This window comes from Danio rerio, chromosome 7 (genome assembly GCF_052040795.2).
Source record: "Danio rerio strain M-AB ecotype USA chromosome 7, GRCz13ab, whole genome shotgun sequence".
NCBI lineage: Eukaryota > Metazoa > Chordata > Actinopteri > Cypriniformes > Danionidae > Danio > Danio rerio.
The window spans coordinates 75,750,786-75,770,868 of record NC_141027.1 but is presented as its reverse complement, the minus strand read 5'-3'; the positions used below and the strand labels follow the sequence as shown (position 1 = coordinate 75,770,868).

The window sequence follows — 20,083 nt, the reverse complement described above, 5'->3', positions numbered from 1 at the left end:
GCCAGAACATTCAACTGTACTCAATCAGAGTTTGGCTATTTGAATAATAAAAAAATAAAACATAATAATAATAATAATAATAGAGCTTCACAATTTTTTAGCCTCTCTTGTAAAAAAAAAGTACATTTGGTTTGATTGAAAATTCATGGATAACAAAAATAGCCAAATTAGTTTTCAAATAAATTTTAATATAGGATTTTGCTTGGTGTTAAAGCCTTTTCAATGGATTAATTTCACTATTTATGATGGCATAGCACTCAAATTATGACAAATGAGTTCATGCATGGTCTTTCGAACCACCCAAATCCTAACCTGGCTACGGGCCTGTTTACGTTTTACATATTTCATGTGTGCAAATTACAGATTATAACTAGATATTATATTACATATTCATTCATTTTCTTTTCGGCTTGGTCCCTTTACTATTCTGGGGTCGCCACAGCGGAATGAACCGACAACTTATCCAGCACATGTTTTACATCCATACACACTCATTCAAACTTATACACTACTAACAATTTAGCCTACCCAATTCACCTGTACCGTATGTCTTTGGACTGTGGGGGAAAACCAGAGCTAAATTGTAAATATATATTTTTTATATACACAATTGTGCCGTCGAACTGTTGTATAAACGCAATATCACACAAGTAGCAGTGCGATATGGCAGTATATCAGCACTGGTGGGAGGCGTGCGTTGGCGTCCCACCTATGCTAATATACAGCCATATCGCACTGCTACGAGTGTGATATTACGTTTTTACAACAGTTTGACGGCACAATTGTGTATATAAGTAAGAAAATCAAACACGGAGTGCCTAAAAGCCCTTTTCAGCCGTTTCAGGAACTACTTTCTTCCGCCATTTATTCACATCTGCAGCTGACGTCAGAACAGTAGAAGCCGTTACTAATTCACCAACATTACTTTAGAGCTAGTGCTTGAATGACTCTCTATAGCGTAATGTATAAAGTGAAGATAAAACAACAGATTTTGCTCACACTTTAAGATTAAAAATGTCCTTATACATAATTGTTGAAATCTATACAAAAGAGAGAGATCGACTTAGAATATCGCTTACCAGTTTAATAATGATTTGATCAGATGTCGTTAGAAAACATGCAGTTTTAACGTTAATCTTCTAAGCAAGGGCTTATTATGCGGCCCTGGTGCCATCTTGTGGCAACGTCAACCGTTTTTGACTGATGAACACCAACGCACTGTACAAATATTTAAAAAAAGGCACTATCCTTATAATTAAACTGCATAGTTGCAACCTAAACAACTACATTCTCGATTTAAAAAGCCCCAAAAGTACATCCTTCAGTCCAATAGCAGGAATATATATTTGTCAAACTGTAGAGCGTCCTCTTCTTGTATGTGGGCGGAGTAATACACTAAGGTGAAGAGGACTTTGTGTGCTGTTACTGGCAAAATATCAGCCAATCAGATTCAAGAACAGACAGAATATAATGAGATATAATGTTATATATTTAAATGTTAAATATTTACTGCATGTAAATGCAACTAGAATTTAATCAAATTACAAAACAATCATTATCGAGGTATTTTATGTACATTATACATATTATACATATAAAACCTTATTTTAATGTATATAACCTAAATGGAAATATATAACGTATTTAAAATATCATATGATCATTTTATATCCGTAATATAACTTATACACGCCTTAAATAAAAATATATAGGCCACATTTTATGTAACGTTATTCTTTTTAAAAAGCTATACATTTAGATATTGCTGTTATCAAGATTATCAGCTAGATATTAAATTATTAAGTCATATTACACTGTAGCATGTAATCATCATAGATTTATTATACGTTTATAAGCTTTAACAATAATAAAAACGTAATAAAAACCCAAATGTTTGTGATGTGCGTGAAGAGCGAACCGCGGATCAGCGGCTCCTACCTGACGTCATCAGCGCGCGCCGCTGGGCTTCAGTCTGCTGGCCTCTGGAATGGGCAGAAATCACCAGCCCACATTTCACCATTGATTTATTTGACGAGCTCCAGCGAGAAGTGTGTATGTTCGCCCGTCGTGGACACGATGCTATGCGGAGGTGAGTGTTTCGGTGGCGAGGCGGCCGTGTGCGGGCGGAGGAGCGGCTGTTTTGAGTGTGTGGGAAGCCCGATTAGCCCGTTAGCGGCGGTCCAGTGTGAAATCCCAGCCTCTCATTTACTCCTGCTTTACTTTCAAACACGCTTCAGCAAGGAAAGTGAGGCTTGAATTAATGAACAGGAAGCGCGGAAGTTTTTTGTACATAACGAACGAGTTTGTTTACCGTCTTGGATGTGTGGCTAGTGAAGTTAAAAGCTTTAATAGCTGCTGGCTAACGCTTGAGTCTTAAGGGGGAAAACATCTCAAGTGTGTTTTACTTGCGCCACGATTCACTTCAGCGCGATGTCATTGCTAAAATCGACACACAAACTCTTGAATTTACGTCATTGCGTTTTTAAATGTGTCTGTTCATTAAAATGCATTATTTTAGTTGTTGTTTGTTTCAGGTTAGTCGTGATTCGTGTCATAAGGGCGAAGTTTCCGTTTCATGAAGACTCACTTTTTCATACGTGATTCAGTGCTTCAGTTGTGAAATTGGGGATACTTTACTTTTATTGTGTGCTCTGAGGTTCTGCTAGACAAAAACTAATATCTAACACTGATATGCAGTATATAATTGCAATATACATAGTAGCATATCTCTAAAGTCTCAAAAAATGTTATAAAGGAAAATATAAATTTATTTACATACACAATACATTTATCTTTATGCCTGCAAAATATCTATCTATCTATACCACACTAAACTGAGCCTCAACTCTGAAAACTGGACTGAAACAGTTTCAATTTACTAGAACTAATATGTTAAACTGCTTTGATACACAATCTACATTGTAAAAGTGCTATAGAAATAAACATGAATTGTGTGTGTGTGTGTGTGTGTATATATATATATATGTATGTATATATATATATATATATATATATATATATATATATATATATATATATTATTTATTTATTTATTTATTTATAGGACATGGGCCGGTATACGATTCTGACAGTAAGATAACCTTAGATAAAAATATCACGGTGTTGTGATTACTGCTCTAAAATATATTCTTTTTAAATGTCTGGGTAAAAAAAATCCTTTTGAAAAAAATATATTTAAAAAAAAATATTTATAATATTTTGGAGCAGTAAACGTGTCAAGCTAAATAATAAAAATGAGTTATCGACTTCCTCTTCCAAAAACACAGATTTCTTTGTAATTTAAAATGCAATCTTTGGATATTTTTCTGCTGGACATACTGTTATCCTAAAAAACGAACAAAAAAAATCTTGCATATAACTTGTATCGTATTACTGAAAATTTTGGCGGTTTTAAAACCTTGATTTCTCTAAACCGTGGTATACCTTGAAAACGGTTATCGACCCATGCCTTATATATATATATATATATATATATATATATATATATATATTTTTTTTTTTTTTTTCTAGGATATATATATATATATATATATATATATATATATATATATATATATATATATATATATATATATATATATATATATATATATATATAGTTTCTAATCTAGTTCTATAAAATGTCCTGGTAAGTGGGCAGGACATTTCCACTTGCTTAAAGCATGCGTATCAGAAATGTAACTGGTTAACTGGAAATCATTTTCTAGGATTTTTTTTTTCTTACTAAATGCATTATAAAGTCTGTCTTGAATTCGTAGCTTCTATAAAAGCCTATCGTAGATCCATAACTGGATTGAGTTTAGTGTGAAAAAGACATTTTAATGAGGGAATGGAACTTTACAAAGGCTTTAAGACCCTCAAAATACATTTCCCCCTTATTATATAGAAATACAGCTATTTAAAATGTGTATATGAGTGTTTTTGGACCCCATTTAAAAAAGGTTAGCATTTTTATCGTATATTAACGTACAAAATCATATCTAATTTATGTATTAATTTGTTTGCGGTTTTTAATTGTATGTTTTATTGACCACATGTTATTGCCTTGAAAATGGCCATTGATGCTGACATGCTGATATATGATATATGGACCTCATATCTTTTTTTTTTTAGGACTGAATTGCATGCATATGTGCACATTTATTAAAGCAAAATTAAGCATTTATTTAGCTTTAAAACTTTTCAGAGTAAGATTTATGTTTTTTAGATGTTGTTTTGCTTAAATATATAGATTTAGTAAACGTAAACATGCACGGTGCATTTAGCATGAAAAAATATGTTTTAATGGGGGAATTGAACTTTACAAATGATTTAAGACCCACAAAATACTATTTCCCCTTATTATATATGAAGAAAAGTTGGCATTTAAAATATGTATAAATGTTTTTAGACCCCATTTAAAAATGTTTAATTCTATATTTATATTAAAACATATCTAATTTCTTGATTCAGTTGTTTGTGATTTTTAATTGTATATTTTAATAATGAGATGTTTTTGCCATGACAATAGCAGTTGCTGACATGGTATTAAAGAAAAATATTTGATATGGACCTCATCTCTCTCTTCTTTTCAGGGCTGAATTGCATGCATATGTGCACATTTATAAAAGCAAAATACATTTATTTAGCTTTAAAACTTTTCAGAGTAAGATTTATGTAGTTTAGACGTTGTTTTGCTTAAATATGTAAATTTAATAGTGAACGTAAACATGCACAGAGCATTCAAGTTGTTTTGGGTGTGGTTTGTGTGTAATTTCTCTTTTTATTAATTAAAGTACAGTAATAACATGATGCTAACTTCATGACAATCCAGACTTAATTCACATTTGCTAATTCATCTGAATTAATAAAGTTTCTGATCAGATACAGCATGGTTTTAGTCATGCCTGTTTTAAAGATCTCAGATTCACCAAGTGCAAACGGACCTGTAATGTAAATATTATACACCAATTCTAAGCGCATTATTATGAGAGCATGGCCAGAAATGCCTCAGGCTTTCACTTCTGTGCTTGAATGTGCATTTTCTCTCTCTTTATTGGATCTGCTGTGTCTGAATCACAGAAGCATCATGCGCACAATACGGTTAGCCAGGAAGAAATGTATTTTAAGTGCTTTATCTTTCAGGCATAATTATATTAAGCATTACGGCTGTTGCTGTGCTTGGTTTTTGTTTTGAAGTTTGCTCTGTCAGATACGAGGTTAAGTGATGTTAGAAATAACATCGGTAGTCAATATATTTAAAAGCTATATATTAATATTAGTAAAGATAATTATTTATTTATTAAATAAAGTACAATGCACATTAATAATACATGAATTTGATCATATTAGCCTAATTTTCACTTGTAAATATGATTGAATTGTTTAAAAATTGAAATGTTCACTTCACTGTTGATAATGTAAATGTAAAGAGCTTTGATAATGTTCGTTCTTATTAAGCATTTATATTTTAGTCAGCTGATCTTGCTTAGTATCCTCAGCATTGTATTTAGGTCAAACTGGAAGGTATATATTTGTGGATTTCCTGGGTAATTTCCAGTGGGTTTTTAGAAAAATAGCTTTTGATTCTCGAGTAAAACAAGGCCTGTGGTTTGCAGTTACTCAGACACTTCCACATTATGGTCTACAACATAAATCACGCACACAGTCATACCTTAAAAATACCACGTCGTCACTTTTTTTATGGACTAGTTCTGTGATTTTCAACTTTGTAATGTTTCAAAATAAGATTAATAAGAATAAGGTTACAAACTAGTGTTTTGCAGTAGTGTATGGTAAAAAAAAATCTGAATTGAATCAAACTTTTCTCATTGTTAAAGGTGCAGAAGGGGATTGTCTTCAGAAACATGTGTTGTTGTGCTGGTTGAAAGTCTTCCCAGTCCAATAGTAATGATTACGTAAATTACCTAAATGCGTTTATATGTATTTTTATATACTGAGCAAGGCATAAAACTAAAAATATGTTCATCCAGTTAAATATTGTTGGGCTGACATCTCTCATAATTCTGATAAGTAGCTCAAACTGTCTGTCAGCAACTGATTTGGGCTTTTGTGCATCTCTTTTCACGCATATCCGACATTAGCCCGTGTATAAGCGCAAAGCATTCACCACATGTGCACACGAGACAGTCACGGTAAAATCAAATGCTAAATTGAAACTTTTTAAAATTCTGAATCAATATTGGAGTTAGTTTTGCACGCTGGAGGAAGGACGACACCTGTTAGACAGGTAATGTTCTGTTTTAAAACTATTTTAGTCAGGCTAAGCTTACGTTAGATTGTGTTGGTTTATGAATGGGTTACATGCACAGACGTGTTCTTCAGCCACTGAAATCTTCCGGTGTAAGATTTTCAGTTTCATAAGGTCCTTTTACAGCATCGATAATTTAGATTTTTATTTAGTTTACCAATAAAACATCAGTAACTAGCGCTATTTCGCCTAGCCTGCTTTATTGAGCTGAAGTTGTTTTTAATATTTAAATTGGTTCATTTTTTAAACAATCACAGCCTTCCTATTGACCTTATACTAAAAAGCGGACCTGCGGCTTTTTTCGCAATTGTTTTAAAACTTCCGATTCAGTCGCCTATGGAAGAAATGACTAGAAATAATAAACAACAGAAAACGGTCAAACTACTTTCTCTACAAACAAATGTGTGTATTACTATACAGACCAAGTAGAATAATATAATAAGAAACTATCAGTTTGCAACATAAAGCAGCGTAACGAGCAGTTTTTAATGTCTAAAAATGAATGTAGGTGAATGAGACCGGAAGTCTCGAGCCAAAAAGATTCAAATGGCAGCTCCCGCTCGTCGGCAAAGAATAAGGTGAATACGGTTTACCATGCTACTCTGAATATTCGCTCGGAAATAGCATGCAAGTGTAGCTGAGTAATAAGTTTAATTCCTGCACGCCGCCGGCCAAACATTGACTACATTTCTAACTGGCGAATGACACAAACTAGTGGGTTGTCTGCTGTCGTGTCGTGGTATGCGTGTTTGCCATTTCAGGAGGCGTGGCTTTGAAACACAGTCCCTCCCCTGCATTCCAAAGATAATATGCTAAGCGGGTAGCATTTTGGCATATCACCTACTGCACCTTTAACATTTAAAATGCATCCTAGACACTGACGTTAATAAACTAATGATGGACAGCTGCTTCTCACTCAGGGCTGTTCATGCTGATGAGGGAGAGACTGGCTGCGTCCGAAACCGCCTACTAATCTGTAGGTACTGCGTTTGAATTTAAACGTACTTCTCGGCCGTTAGAAAAGTGCGTTCTATGTAGTATGAATGTGAAAAGTATGAATGGAATTCGGACGTACTACATCCGCCATTTTGTCATGGTCACATGACCTACCTGCGTCAAGTGCGTCGGTTCACTTCCATTCATGAACTCTTTAGCAGGGCATCATGGGATAGCGCAGCGTGCATGGGATGCGCACTCCAGAATCTCGCCGGAAGTAGTACGTCATCCGGGTACTTCTCGCATACTGATTTTCAAATTCTATGAATTCGGACATACTACTCGGCTCGCATTCTGATTTTAGCGTACTATATAGTATGGAAGTATGCGGTTTTGGACACAGACATTGTCACTATTTCACTGGGTGGGGCTTTCCCCCCTCTGAATGTTTCTCTTTGTACATTTTGAAGTGTTTCTGCAGACGGTTTTTATCAAGTGTGTTTTCTAAAAATATTTAAGATATTTTACCATTAGAAGCTGGTTATATTCACTACACAACTGTTTAAATACCTTATAAAAAATTATTGTGCAATGGGTCCATTTTAACTTGGCCAGTACGAAGAGCACAAGTCTGTACAAGATTAACTTTAAATTGGTTGTTCATGCCTGATTTCTTTGTGCATTCAGGTAAGGTGATGGAAGAGGCCAGCAGGATTCCAGTGGTGCTAATTCAGCGGCTGTCAGGCTCCGTCCCATCATCAGTTCAGTAACGGCGCCAGTTCTCATCCCGAATCATCATGAAGCCAGTTCACGAGCGCAACCAGGAGTGCCTCCCTCCCAAGAAGCGAGACCTCCCTGTTAACAACAACAACAACAACACCTCCATTAACACCAACAGCAACAGCAGCAGTAGCATCAGTGGCGGAGCGGGAGGCAGTGGCATTGGGCCTGGAGGAGCAGGAGGAGGTGGTGAGGACGCTCCGTCTTCACAAAGCTCTGGAGCAAATGCAGAATCCCAAAGCAGCGAGTGGGTGCGAGCACAGACAGGGGTGCATTATGGAGTGGAGAGTGCCGAGGGTCTCGTCGGGCTGCCTGTAGATCAGTATAGCATGCTTTATAAAGTAGCTCTGCCAACTGGCACCTACTCGCCAACCAGTCTGCATCCCGTTCTGACCCATGCCTACACCGTTCCCTCCCCGATGCTGCAGCACACCAGCGTCCCCTACCCTCCCACGTTCCCACATTCCTCCCTGCAATTTGTCAACCCTCCATACCCAACAGCGGTCCCTTACGCCGTGCCTCCGGGATTTGTTCCTAGTTCCCTGATACCACCTCAGTCTGGCATTTCGCAACCACATTTGGTTCCATATCCATCAGTTATTCAGGAAGGAGTGGTTTCGTCCCAACCGCAGCCGCAGGTGTCATCCCATGCATACACCAAAATGTTAGCACCTCTGGTTCTTTCCTCTGAGCAAGCTGCAACGCAAGTGCCAATCGGGACTGTAGGGATGCTCCCGACTGGAGAGCTCAGCCCGAGAGGCGTGCCTGTGTTTTACCACCCCGCCGTCAGAGGTGTGCAATCGCATAGCAGCTCCCTGGAGCAGGACCGGGAGGTGAATGGAGGAGACCGAGACCACGGCGGCAGGGAGAGTCATCAAGATGCAGTTTATTCGGCTAGAAGTGTGCGGCTGATGCAGACGACTGTGCTGGAGCCCCAGCAGGACAAGAGCTTGAAGAGCCGCAGGCCGGAGGGGAGAATGTCTCCTGGACAGAGCAGCACACCTGACACTGATCTCGAGGTAGGCTTATGTCAAGATCAGATTTTTTCATTGTGATTGTCAACCTCAGTGTTTCCCCGACCCTGTTCATGCAGCCACACCAACAGTACATATTTTGGATGTTTCCTTTACCTGATAAATTAACTTCAGGTTTTGGAGTCTCCTATGTTCTGATGAGTTGATTCAGGTGTTTGATGAGGGAGAGAGGTTGAAAATGTGTACCGCTGGTGTGCCTTCGGTAACAGGGTTGGGGAAACACTGGTCTACCTGAATAGGGTATATGCACAGCTAGTGTTTTTTCCCTCTACCGATACACCTCTGAAAGGTCTGTCAGGGGTGTCCACACTCAGTCCTGGAAGGCCAGTGTCCTGGTGAGTTTAGCTCACATCACAAGTTGGTTGGGTGATGTTGACCAATTTGGCATCGAATGATGTCTAATGGGGCGAGGCAGTGGCGCTGTAGGTAGTGCTGTCGTCTAACAGCAAGAAGGTCGCTGGGCTGCTGGTTCGAACCTCTGCTCAGTTGGCGTTTCTGTGTGGAGTTTGCATGTTCTCCCTGCCTTCGCGTGGGTTTCCTCCGGGTGCTCCGGTTTCCCCCACAGTCCAAAGACATGCGGTATTGGGTAGGCTAAATTGTCCGTAGTGTATGAGTGTGTGTGTGTGGATGTTTCCCAGAGATAGGTTGCAGCTGGCATCCGCTGCGTAAAAAAACTTGCTAGATAAGTTGGCGGTTCATTCCACTGTGGCCACCCTGGATTAATAAAGGGACTAAGCCGACAAGAAAATTAACGAATGATGTCTTATGTGAAACATCGCGATCGTTGTCGTAGGCGGTGGTGAATTATTTTTGAACATTTAATTCATAACAAAATAATAATGTGTAGCCTTAGCCTACCGGTTTAACAACCTGACCCGCATGGTGTTTGTTTCATCCATAACCAAATTACAAATAAATAAAAATAAGTAACACACAAATTACCACCTGTCAGTCACTTTTTTCCGCGGGACCTTGGCATGAATAGGCAGAGTTATCTGTGTTGTTGTAATGACGTCGACAAACTTAGTTGGTAAAAAAGGTGCACAACCAACAGTGTGTGAGGTTTTAGCTGAGATGGCATCGTCTATCGACCCAACCCTAATCAAACACACCTGAACCAGCTAATCAAGCTCTTACTAGATATACTAGAAACCTCCGGGCAGGTGTGTTGAAGTGAGTTAGAGCTAAACTCCGCAGGACAACGGCCCTCCAGGACCACGTTTGCACATCCCGGTCTGTGTGACTATTTTTAATTTCATAAGTTTGCTTTTACAGCATCGATGTTGTAATGTAATTAAAATATAATCAGTTAAATAGACCTGCGTGTTTATTTAGTTAATTGATGCCCAAACTAGGGCCCGCGGGTCAAAGTTGGCTCTTTGTATCCTGTGATTTGGCCCTCCAGAGGGGAAATGATTAAAAAGGGTTGGGGAATGCCTTTAACAGAGATTCTCATTTCTATTTTAATGAAACCTTTTGTTTTATTGTTGAGCTACACAAAAGCAAGCTGAAAATAAAATTAATCAATTAAATGTTGTAAATGAATCAGATTTTTAAAAAATGTACATGCTGTCACCTAACGAATAGGGGACAAAGTAGAAGACATCAGCGTGCTAATCCGGGCAAAGGCAGGTTCAGCATGACTAGTGTATTCTGCATTGAACTCCTGTGTTTTGTAAACGGATTTTGTTATGGTATTATTGTAATAAGTTTGTTAAATTAATATTTATTTTCCAAAAAAAAAAGTAATGGAGTGGTACAGTGGGTAGTGCAGTTGCTACACAGCAAGACTGTCGCTGGTTCGAGCCTTGGCTGGGAGAATTGGCTTTACTTTGGAGTTTCGCCATTAGTAGTAGAAGGCGAGTGCTGAAACTCGTAAAATAAATTTAAAGGCAAAACTCAGCGCTTTTTGTACATTCTGAGACCCACTTTATATCGTACATCAATCAGGCAGTGAAGAACATTGATTTCTAAATACAGTTTACTGCAATCGCTTGAACTGGGTTACTGAAAATTAAAAGATTTTCTGCAAATACCCCTATTAGTTTTCAGTTACGTCTCAAAGTTGTCAACTTTAGGTTGAAGGAAGCCATTGAAACTGAGTTTGTGAAGAGATGTCAATGATTTATTTAATGGACAGTGTTAAGTTAGACTTTTATTAGCATAATAATGTATACATAATGAATTGTATGCCATGTGGTAAACTCAAGCATGTTGGTTTTTGTGCGTCTGATATCTGCAAACACCAATGTGGTTTGTACTAGCGTGTGATGCACACACATGCTTCCATGTTAACCAGATTTCATTCATTTTATGTATGTTTGGAAACCGCAAGAGGGGGGGAGTGATGATGAAAAATGATGAAAGGATTTATTTTTGGTCTCCCTTTTATTATCTCATCATAGCTGAATTGTTAGTGTGTGTACTTTTTGCCAATGTGTCACCCATTTAAAATGAACAGCTTTTGTAAGAAACATATTGAACATCGTTTTGCTTAAACTAAAAAACTGCATAGTTCCCATTTGTTTTAACAACATTTGGCATTTTAAAATCAGAAATTGGGTGAGCGTTGTGTCAAAGTAAAGCCAGACCAAATGGCTATGCTATAAACAATTTGAGAACGGGAAGTTCTTTCAGAAGAAGTGATTACGATATTACCAGAAATGAGCTGTTAATGTGTTTGGCCAGTTTCGATTTCTTATTGACTCTGAACAGCAATTTGACACGTCACAGAAATATTGACGTCAAGAAAGCTGAAAACTGATTAAAAATCCCCCCTCCAAAAGATTATAAATCACATTTTAATCACAAATACTCAACCTCTGTTGTTTTGGTCTGTTCATGCATATTTCCAAATGGTCTTTAATTTTTTTAAATGTTGTTTTCAATGTAATTTCCTTTTTATTATTTTTTTCCTAATATCTTTTTATGCCATCCCCATTTGTTATTATTTATCTCCATTACCTTTTTTTTACTTAAACGCTTTTAGTTAGTTCCATAGAGAATGTTTCTATTTTCGTCTGTAAGAGTTCTGTGTAAAAAAGTTGGAAGTGAGGTAATCATTCTGTACAACCTGACACATTTTATGAAACTGTCTTATCAGGAAGCTTCATGTGGAGTGGGCTAGGGCTGTGCGGATATGCAATAGCATGCTAAATAATGCAATATTAAATATGTTTACATATCGATTACAAATGATGTAATCAATGTATTCACTCACTCATTCATTCATTGATTTATTTTCCTTCAGCTTAGTCCAGGGGCGTCCACACTCAGTCCTGGAGGGCCAGTGTCCTGGAGAGTTTAGCTCCAACCCTAATCAAACACACCTGTACCAGTTAATCATGCTCTTACTGAGTATACTAGAAACTTCCATGCAGATGTGTCGAAGCAAGTTGGAGCTGAAGTCAGAAGGACCCCTGCCCTCCAAGACAGACTCTGGACACCCCTGGTTTAATCCCTTGTTTATCAGGGATCACCACAGCCAACTATTCCAGCATGCGTTTTACACAGCAGTTGCCTTTCCTGCTGCAACCCAGTACTGGGAACCACTCATACACTCTCGCATTCACATACACACACTCATACACTACTGCCAATATAGTTTATTCAATTCACCTATAGCACATGTCTTTGGACTGTGGGGGAAACTGGAGCACCTCGAGTAAACCCACGCCAACACTGCGAGACCATGCGAACTTCAGAAATGCCAACTGACCCAGCCGGGACTCGAACTAGTGACCTTCTTGCTATGAGGCGACAGTGCTAACTGCTGAACCACCATGCCGCAATAACCAACGTATGTTTCATATTATTTCAGGGATAATAAAAACGATAAAGCATCACTACAACTTCTGAAACTGAACAACCATGTTTTACTTTTGCATAAAACAAATCAAACATTTAAATAATGTAAACATTCATTTATTCATTTTCTTTCTGGCTTAGTCCCTTTATTAATCTGGGGTCACCACAGCAGAATGAACCACCGACTTATCCAACATATGTTTTACGCAGCAAATGCCCTTCCAGCCGCAACCCAACACCGGGAAACAATAATGTAAACAAACAAAGAATAAAAAAAATAAACATCACGGCCCCTTTGCTCAATTTTGTATAGATATATCAACCGGATGTGCATATTGAGACATAAGCATTTGTGACATTTTAATAATTTCTTGAAAGTGTGCCTTGTCCTTTGCAGTGTTATTATATTATATTACAGTTATATATATTTACTTATCGGTCTCCTGTTTCATCCCCTTTATTGGATTTTCAGAGTTTTGCCTTTTTTTGAGGCATTTCTGGTGAGTCAGCAGCATCAGTTACACCACTTCCTTCCTTTATTAGCTCTTCTCTGGGTGTGTTGAGGATTGAGTAACTCTGGCTACTACTTCTTAGAACCAACAGAGATTGGTTTTTGATTTATACTGAAATCAGCTGTGACTTTGAGGCTATTCTCACCTTCTATTTATCACTTTCCAGCTTGTGGTGCAAAGCATTTTCCGTCTAGTTTTCATTAATTTCTAACCCCAAGTCTACTAAATTATATGTGATACACGCGTTTCTAAGCCCCCAAAGTTATTAAAGGCCCCCCACCCAAAAATAAAATAAAATAAAAATGATAACGTTTTGACAAAATGCTGGGAGTAGTGAGAATAATCATTTTTTAGTTTTGCTGCCAACAAAAGACTCCTTTTTCTCAAATATTTGTAACCCACCGGTCTTGCTGCACCCAACCTGCCCGGTCTGATTCTTTGCATGGGAATCTAACAATGCTCTAACAAGGAGGCTGAAGACCATGGTCTCATGGGGGCTCGTCCGGGATGGGAGTGAGGTTTAGGGGGGTGAATGTTACGGAGACCAGCTACCAGAAGTGCTATCCAGGTAAACCTCACTTCTCTGACCTCAAAAAAGGTGCATTAGCGACAGACTCTAGCGGCCATGGTCTTTAGCTTCCTTGTTGGAGCAACCGACTCCCATGCAAAAAAAATCACTGGTTCGATCCCAGCTCAAAGCGGGTTGGGTACAGTAGGGCTGGTGGGTTGCACGTCAAATTGTTCACACATTTCTCTAATGCTGTGTTCACACCAGATGCGGAACGCGCGTCAAGCGCGAGTGATTTACATGTTAAGTCAATGCAAATGCGCGAATAGACATCCTGCGGCACTATACGTGCGAATGACACAAATTGTGCGAATGGCGCGGGGCGAATTGGTCGTTTTGCGCGTTTGACACGGTTAACGAGCATTTCGCTCGAATCTCTCGAGTTTGAAAATCTGAACTTCAGCGGACATTCGCGCCGCGTTAACCAATCAGAAGCTTGCTCTTGTGAGGGCGTGATTGTGACGTAGAACCTGTTGTCGTTGTTCCAAGGGAAATCCTCCAGCCTTCACCGACAATAGTTCATCAAACTCGGCTTGGCTCAGTCAGAAGCAACGCTGAAAGCCTCCGTCATCCAGGTTCAGTTTCTGGAGGAGTTTATGAGCTCACAGAGCTGGATGCACCTCTGAAAGAATGTAGTGGACTCAGACACGACCCTAAACGTATCGACGCTGTTTTTCAGTCCTCATAAAGCACATAAACACTGTTATTTTCTTCATAAAATCCATGTTGGCCATTTAGCTATGAAGCTAGAGTCTTCAGGCAGACAGAAGCCCTGCCCAATCCGCGTCTGTTCTGAAGTGAATTTGACACGCAAATGAAGCGAGTAAACTCAAATGTTCACGTGGCTATTTATGCGCAATTTATCCATGCGTTCCACGTCTGGTGTGAACACAGCATAAAGCTGTTCTAAAACTGTCATTGTTTTCGTATTAAAATCATAATTTAATCATCGTTCCGTCTACCGCAAGTATGACCTCCATTTCATAGATTGAGTCCTGTATCAAAAATGCACGCAAGCAACATGGAATATTCATATTTTTACCAAACTGTTACAATTACAAAAATATAGTTATCTATTCCTGACTATTTCAAATGCCTTGGTTTACAGTGCTTAAATAAAATGACACTTTAAATTTGGTTTCTTTTATAGGTCCAGCAGGTGGTTGGACGACTTGCCTCTCCCGTTCACGGCTCAAGCCGCAAGGATGCATCGCACGTTCCTCTGAACCTGTCTCAAAGCTCTCAGAGGAGTCGAGAGACTCAGGGTGAAATCAGAACAGCATATGCATTAAATCCTGCTGAATCCAGAGCTCATCAGCAGCAGATCGTTCAACAAGGCCATGCTGTGATCCTGGCCAACGGGCAGCCTGTTCTTGTACCATTGGATTATCATCACCACCATCAACAACAACAACAACCGCAGCAGCATCATTATCAACCCAATGATGTGGCTTCAGCAGCTATCGTTGCCTCCCCCGCCACATATACAAAAGCAATGGATGCAGCAGCTTGTCTCCCAGAGCGAGCAGTGGCAGAGCCGCCTCCCCAACAGGGTCAGCAGGTGATTTCTGCCCCAGCTCCTGGTGCTTTTCCACAAGCTCCTCTGCTAGCACCCACCGGCCCATCGCACTTCATGAAGGGCGCCATTATCCAGTTGGCGACAGGAGAGCTTAAGCGTGTGGAAGATCTGCAGACTCAGGATTTCGTACGGAGCGCAGAAATGAGCGGCGGTCTAAAGATCGACTCTAGTATGGTGGTAGACATCCGTGCTAGTCAACAGCGTCCCGGCCTAGTGGCACTTCATTTCAATGTAGGGGAGCAGCAGAGCAAAGTGACTATAGATGTCCCCCCTGAACACCCGTTTTTCGTTTACGGACAGGGCTGGTCGTCTTGTAGCCCTGAGCGGACTGCGCAGCTGTATGGTCTCACTTGCCACCATTTGCAAGTGGGTGATGTTTGCGTGTCGGTGACTTTGCAGCAGCAAGCTGCTTCCCAGCAGAAACCACCACAGCAAGTGCAGGCCCGGACTCCCACCAAAGCCAACTCCACATCAGGAGCCACACCTCAGCCTATGGGCCCCCCTGCACCCCAGCACACACCTCGACCACAAAGTCACTTAAAGATCCACAGAGAGAGGGAACATAACAAGGAAGAGCCCATGCAGATTGGAGGATCCCGACACATTGACATGCCCCCCAGACCCAACAGGACTTCAGCAGAGCACACGCATAGCCAGAGCAACTACTATTTGCACACGGAGGGTCATGCTCCTGGAGTGGGAGCCGCGTCCCAGAGGCGATGGTCTGCCCCTGGCTTCCAAAGATACAGCATCAAGAATGAGGATGGAAGATTAGTCTCCGCTGCCACCTCTGGCTCCTCTAGGCCATCGTTTATCCCTCAGGAGGTCAAACTATCCATTGAGGGACGCTCGAATGCCGGCAAGTAGCAGCCAACACAAAAAGAGATTGTCTATGGGAGCGAAGTGTCAGTGGGATTTGAAAGAGGGAGCATGGTTGAAGGGAGAGAGAATGTAGCCTCAGAATGTTTGAGATTTTGCACATATTGGAAGATTCCCCCTACTCTTCGGTTCTGGTCTCGAGTGGAGGACTTGTGCCAGGTTGTAGTCAGCACTCGCAATGATATGCATGGGCAGCTTTATCTGGTAAAATCACGTACCAAAGCCTGCGTTGTCTGCGTGTTCCTGTGGGTGAAACGTCATGTTTGGCAGTGGTCACTTGCGCAAAGAAATCTTGCAGTTCCTCGAGTAGATGTTTATTTCTGAAAGGCCAGGGATAAGAATGGGATACAGCCATAGAATCTTGACAAGCCTTTACAATAATAATAATAATCATATATTTTAAAGAAGGACAAAAGAGGATAGATTGCTTAACATCTTTTTTTTCCCTAAAAGACAGACTCTTTCTCTCTCTGAACGTTAACTGGTTCACTTGTTGTACCGCCAGTCTTTTATTGGCTTAAACCTTAAAACGTGGACAGTTTTTAATACGTCTCTCTCTAGAGATGTGTTTTTCCTCACTTTCCTATACTCTCGTCCTCTCTCTGCCTCTTCTCAGGGTGCTTCTGCTGAGGACTCCTTTCTAGTTCGGAGTTTGAGAACAGTTGCCCAATGTCGTCACATCAATCACTTGATCCAACAATCTTTCTACAATCAGGAACTATTTCCAGATGAAGCCTAGCACGCATCTTAACCATTGCATTAATGACTCCTCAAACCATTAATGGGTTTTAGTTTGATTCTACAGTGGCTCTGAATCTGCATTCCAGTTTCAATGTGATCTCTCCTCATCGACCTATTGGAGTTATCATTTCCAAGTATGGCTGGCCTAGGATAACCACCTCTAAATAGTACCTCATGGTTGGAAGCATCCTTCAGTCTGATTATGAACTTTAAAAAAAAATCCTACATAGTTGTGCCCGTTCCTGGAAGCAACATGTGGTGTCAGCCAAAATCAACCCTGCTTGGGAAGCTGAGACCAAATGTGGAACAGGTTGTAGCCTTTTACGAATGGCTAGTTCCTGTGGAAATGGATTATTGCTCTGAAGCATGCAGGTTTAAATGAAGTCGTCCTATTGGAAGCATTTAGCACACACACACACACACACACAAGCGTAGATTCACTGCTGTCGGGTGTGGACTGACCATGCTCAGTTATTGAAATCAAAGCAATAGTTGTGTCAGAACACATTTCTCATGGTTCTTTCTTTCCCAATATCCCGTACAAGATATATTACTCCTCGTGTTTTGATAATTTTTTTTTTCTATGTGCAGCAGTTGCACTCTGTATGTAGAGACCATTTTAACCTTATCCTGCACTTCTCTTGATTCCTTTTAAGATGATGCAGTTTTACCTATCTTCATTCTAACCGTTACTACAAGAGTTCATTTAAGGCATGCAATTACCCCTAAAACTTCCATTTAGGCACATTTTATTTCTGATTGTTTGTGTTTTCAGAGATGACTGAGCTTTTCTATAACATTGGATTAGGATGTTTTTAGACCCTGGCCCTTACACCACGTCCTAACCAGGTATGATATAATACAACAAGTGAAAAAAAGTCATAAGTTATCTTGTGTCAATTCTAGAGCTGTGGATTTGTTAAATAAATTGAGACGATTCTGAGGTTTTCAGAATACGCCGACATTCTCTCTTGAGTCTAATTGGAGTTTAGTTTTTAACAGCGCTGTATGCTTTACAAAAATTGTATTCTGCTTGCATGCAAATCTTTGCAAATACCACATCAATCGAATATAATCATTAATTAAGTTAGGAAAGGTTCAAGCGAATTTTCAAGTATCTAGTCTAGAACACCACCTGCTGTTTAAAACTAACCTAGAGCGCCATCTGCTGTTTACAAATTAGCCTAGAGTGCCATCTGCTGTTTACAAACTAGCTTAGACTGGCATCTGGTGTTTAAAAACTAGCCTAGAGCGCTATCTGCTGTTTAAAACATGCCTAGAGCACAAATTTGCTGTTCAAAACTAGTCTAGAGCGCCATCTGCTTTTTAAAAGTAGCCTCGAGCACAAATTTGCAGTTGTAAACTATCCTAGAGCGCCATCTGCTGTTTAAAACAAGCCTAGATCGCAAATTTGCTGTTTAAAACTAACCTAGAGCGTCATCTGCTGATAAAAACTAGCTTCGATTACCATCTGCTGTTAAAAAAAGTACCCTAGAGCGCCGTCTACTATTGAAAACTAGCCTAGAGCGGCACCTGCTGTTTAAAAACTAGCCTAGAGCGGCACCTGCAGTTTAAAAGCTAGCCTAGAGCGCCATCTGCTGTTTAAAACTAGCCTAGAGTGCAAATTTGCTGTTCAAAACAATTCTAGAGCGCCATCTGCTGTTAAAAACTAAGCTTGCAATCGATTCAAGACAGAACAGTTATGCAAATCTCAGAATGAATGCAGAATCGATTTCTGGAACAATTTTTCAGCACAGTCTGCACTTTTATTGTATTTCGGTATTTGTTTTTGGGTGGCTCAAACAAGCATTTCATTGGTCACAAACTTTTCCATAGGTTATAAGTTACATTTGGATGAACAAATTTATCGTCACTGGAAACCTATCGCGTAATCCCTGGTTTGGACTGGTGTTAAACCATAAGCTCATCTCTGGAACTAGCTTTATTAATCCCGTTTCTAGTTTGTGCTGAGGTTCCTACTTGGTTTCAGTAGTTGTTGAACTCTTGTACAGTGTTGCGTTCTGTCTCTCTTCTTGGCAATATTACCCACGAGTGATTTTGAAAACTTGTACTGCAGGTCTTGTATTGCACAGATTAGTTCAATTGATTCACACTGACTCTTTAACGGGAATCAGATACGATGTGTTTTAATGTTTGTTTTTTTTCTTTAATAATGAAGGGAAAATGTTTGTGTTGTTTTTGAAGTATTGAGTTTTGTTGGTGGCGATTCGGCTCATGAGAAACTGACAGGCAAGGTTGACACTGTTTACACATTAGCCAAGAGAAAATGCTGCAGTTTCACTTTTCGTAGTTACTGAACATTTTCAGATGGATCGAAATCACGACTTAAGTGCAATTAGACCAAATATCATAAACATTAGGATGTTCATGTTTTATTTCAAAACAGCATTCCAGAAAGAGCCTGACATTCCCACTTTTTAGTTGTTGTTGTTCTCTATGTATAGTTTCTTTTCCCTCAATGTTTTTAATGCCTCTTACTACTTATCAGATGCAATTTGTTTTAAATTTTGGCCCAAGTTCTTTCACAAGACCTTTGATATTTCTGTGTTGTTGGCTCTTGCTGGGCTCTCCGTGTTTGGACTAGATTTTAGTTAAACCGTTTTGGATTCTCTCTGTCACTCAAGGCTTTAAGAGAGGTTTCTTTTAGGTAAAGAAAATAATATATTTTTTTAAGTAAGTGTAGCGCTAGCACTCGACTGCTTACATTTTGACTTCCTTCAGACTGCATCAACCTCAATGATACCACATGTCTTTGCCGATCTCAAACCTCTAATGGAACATTAAAAATTGAGTTCATGGAACTCAAAATATAGGGTTCAATAACCATTTATCCCACTGGATAGTCTTTGTTACCAACAAGTCTGATTTAAATGGAATGAAGAAATGGCCATGTGTGTATCGAGTATAACAGTATTTGGGTTTTGATCAACCTAGACTAGGGTTGTCACGATACTG

General features: G+C 39.4%; 1 protein-coding gene and 1 long non-coding RNA gene across 2 annotated transcripts in view; one reads left to right on the top strand and one right to left on the bottom strand.

Moving 5' to 3' along the window:
- The first annotated feature begins 1,907 nt into the window (after positions 1-1,907).
- atxn1l (ataxin 1 like) lies at positions 1,908-20,044 on the top strand. Its single transcript, XM_087262257.1, has 3 exons — positions 1,908-2,089; positions 7,895-9,006; positions 15,059-20,044. The coding sequence occupies exons 2-3, from the start codon at positions 8,005-8,007 to the stop codon at positions 16,352-16,354; spliced, it is 2,298 nt and encodes a 765-aa protein (XP_087118383.1). The 5' UTR covers positions 1,908-2,089; positions 7,895-8,004; the 3' UTR covers positions 16,355-20,044.
- LOC147843286 (uncharacterized) overlaps positions 7,925-20,083 on the bottom strand; it is a 29,482-nt gene continuing 17,323 nt past the window's right edge. The window contains exon 3 of the long non-coding RNA XR_015496526.1: positions 7,925-8,062. This is a non-coding gene — a long non-coding RNA (uncharacterized LOC147843286). The remainder of the gene's footprint in view (positions 8,063-20,083) is intronic.

What these genes read in the sequence shown, in the direction of transcription:
- atxn1l (XM_087262257.1), top strand. Translation starts at nt 8,005, where the DNA reads ATGAAGCCAGTTCACGAGCGCAACCAGGAGTGCCTCCCTCCCAAGAAG. An exon ending in CACCTGACACTGATCTCGAG is followed by an intron (nt 9,007 to 15,058) that starts GTAGGCTTATGT and finishes TTTCTTTTATAG; the next exon opens with GTCCAGCAGGTGGTTGGACG.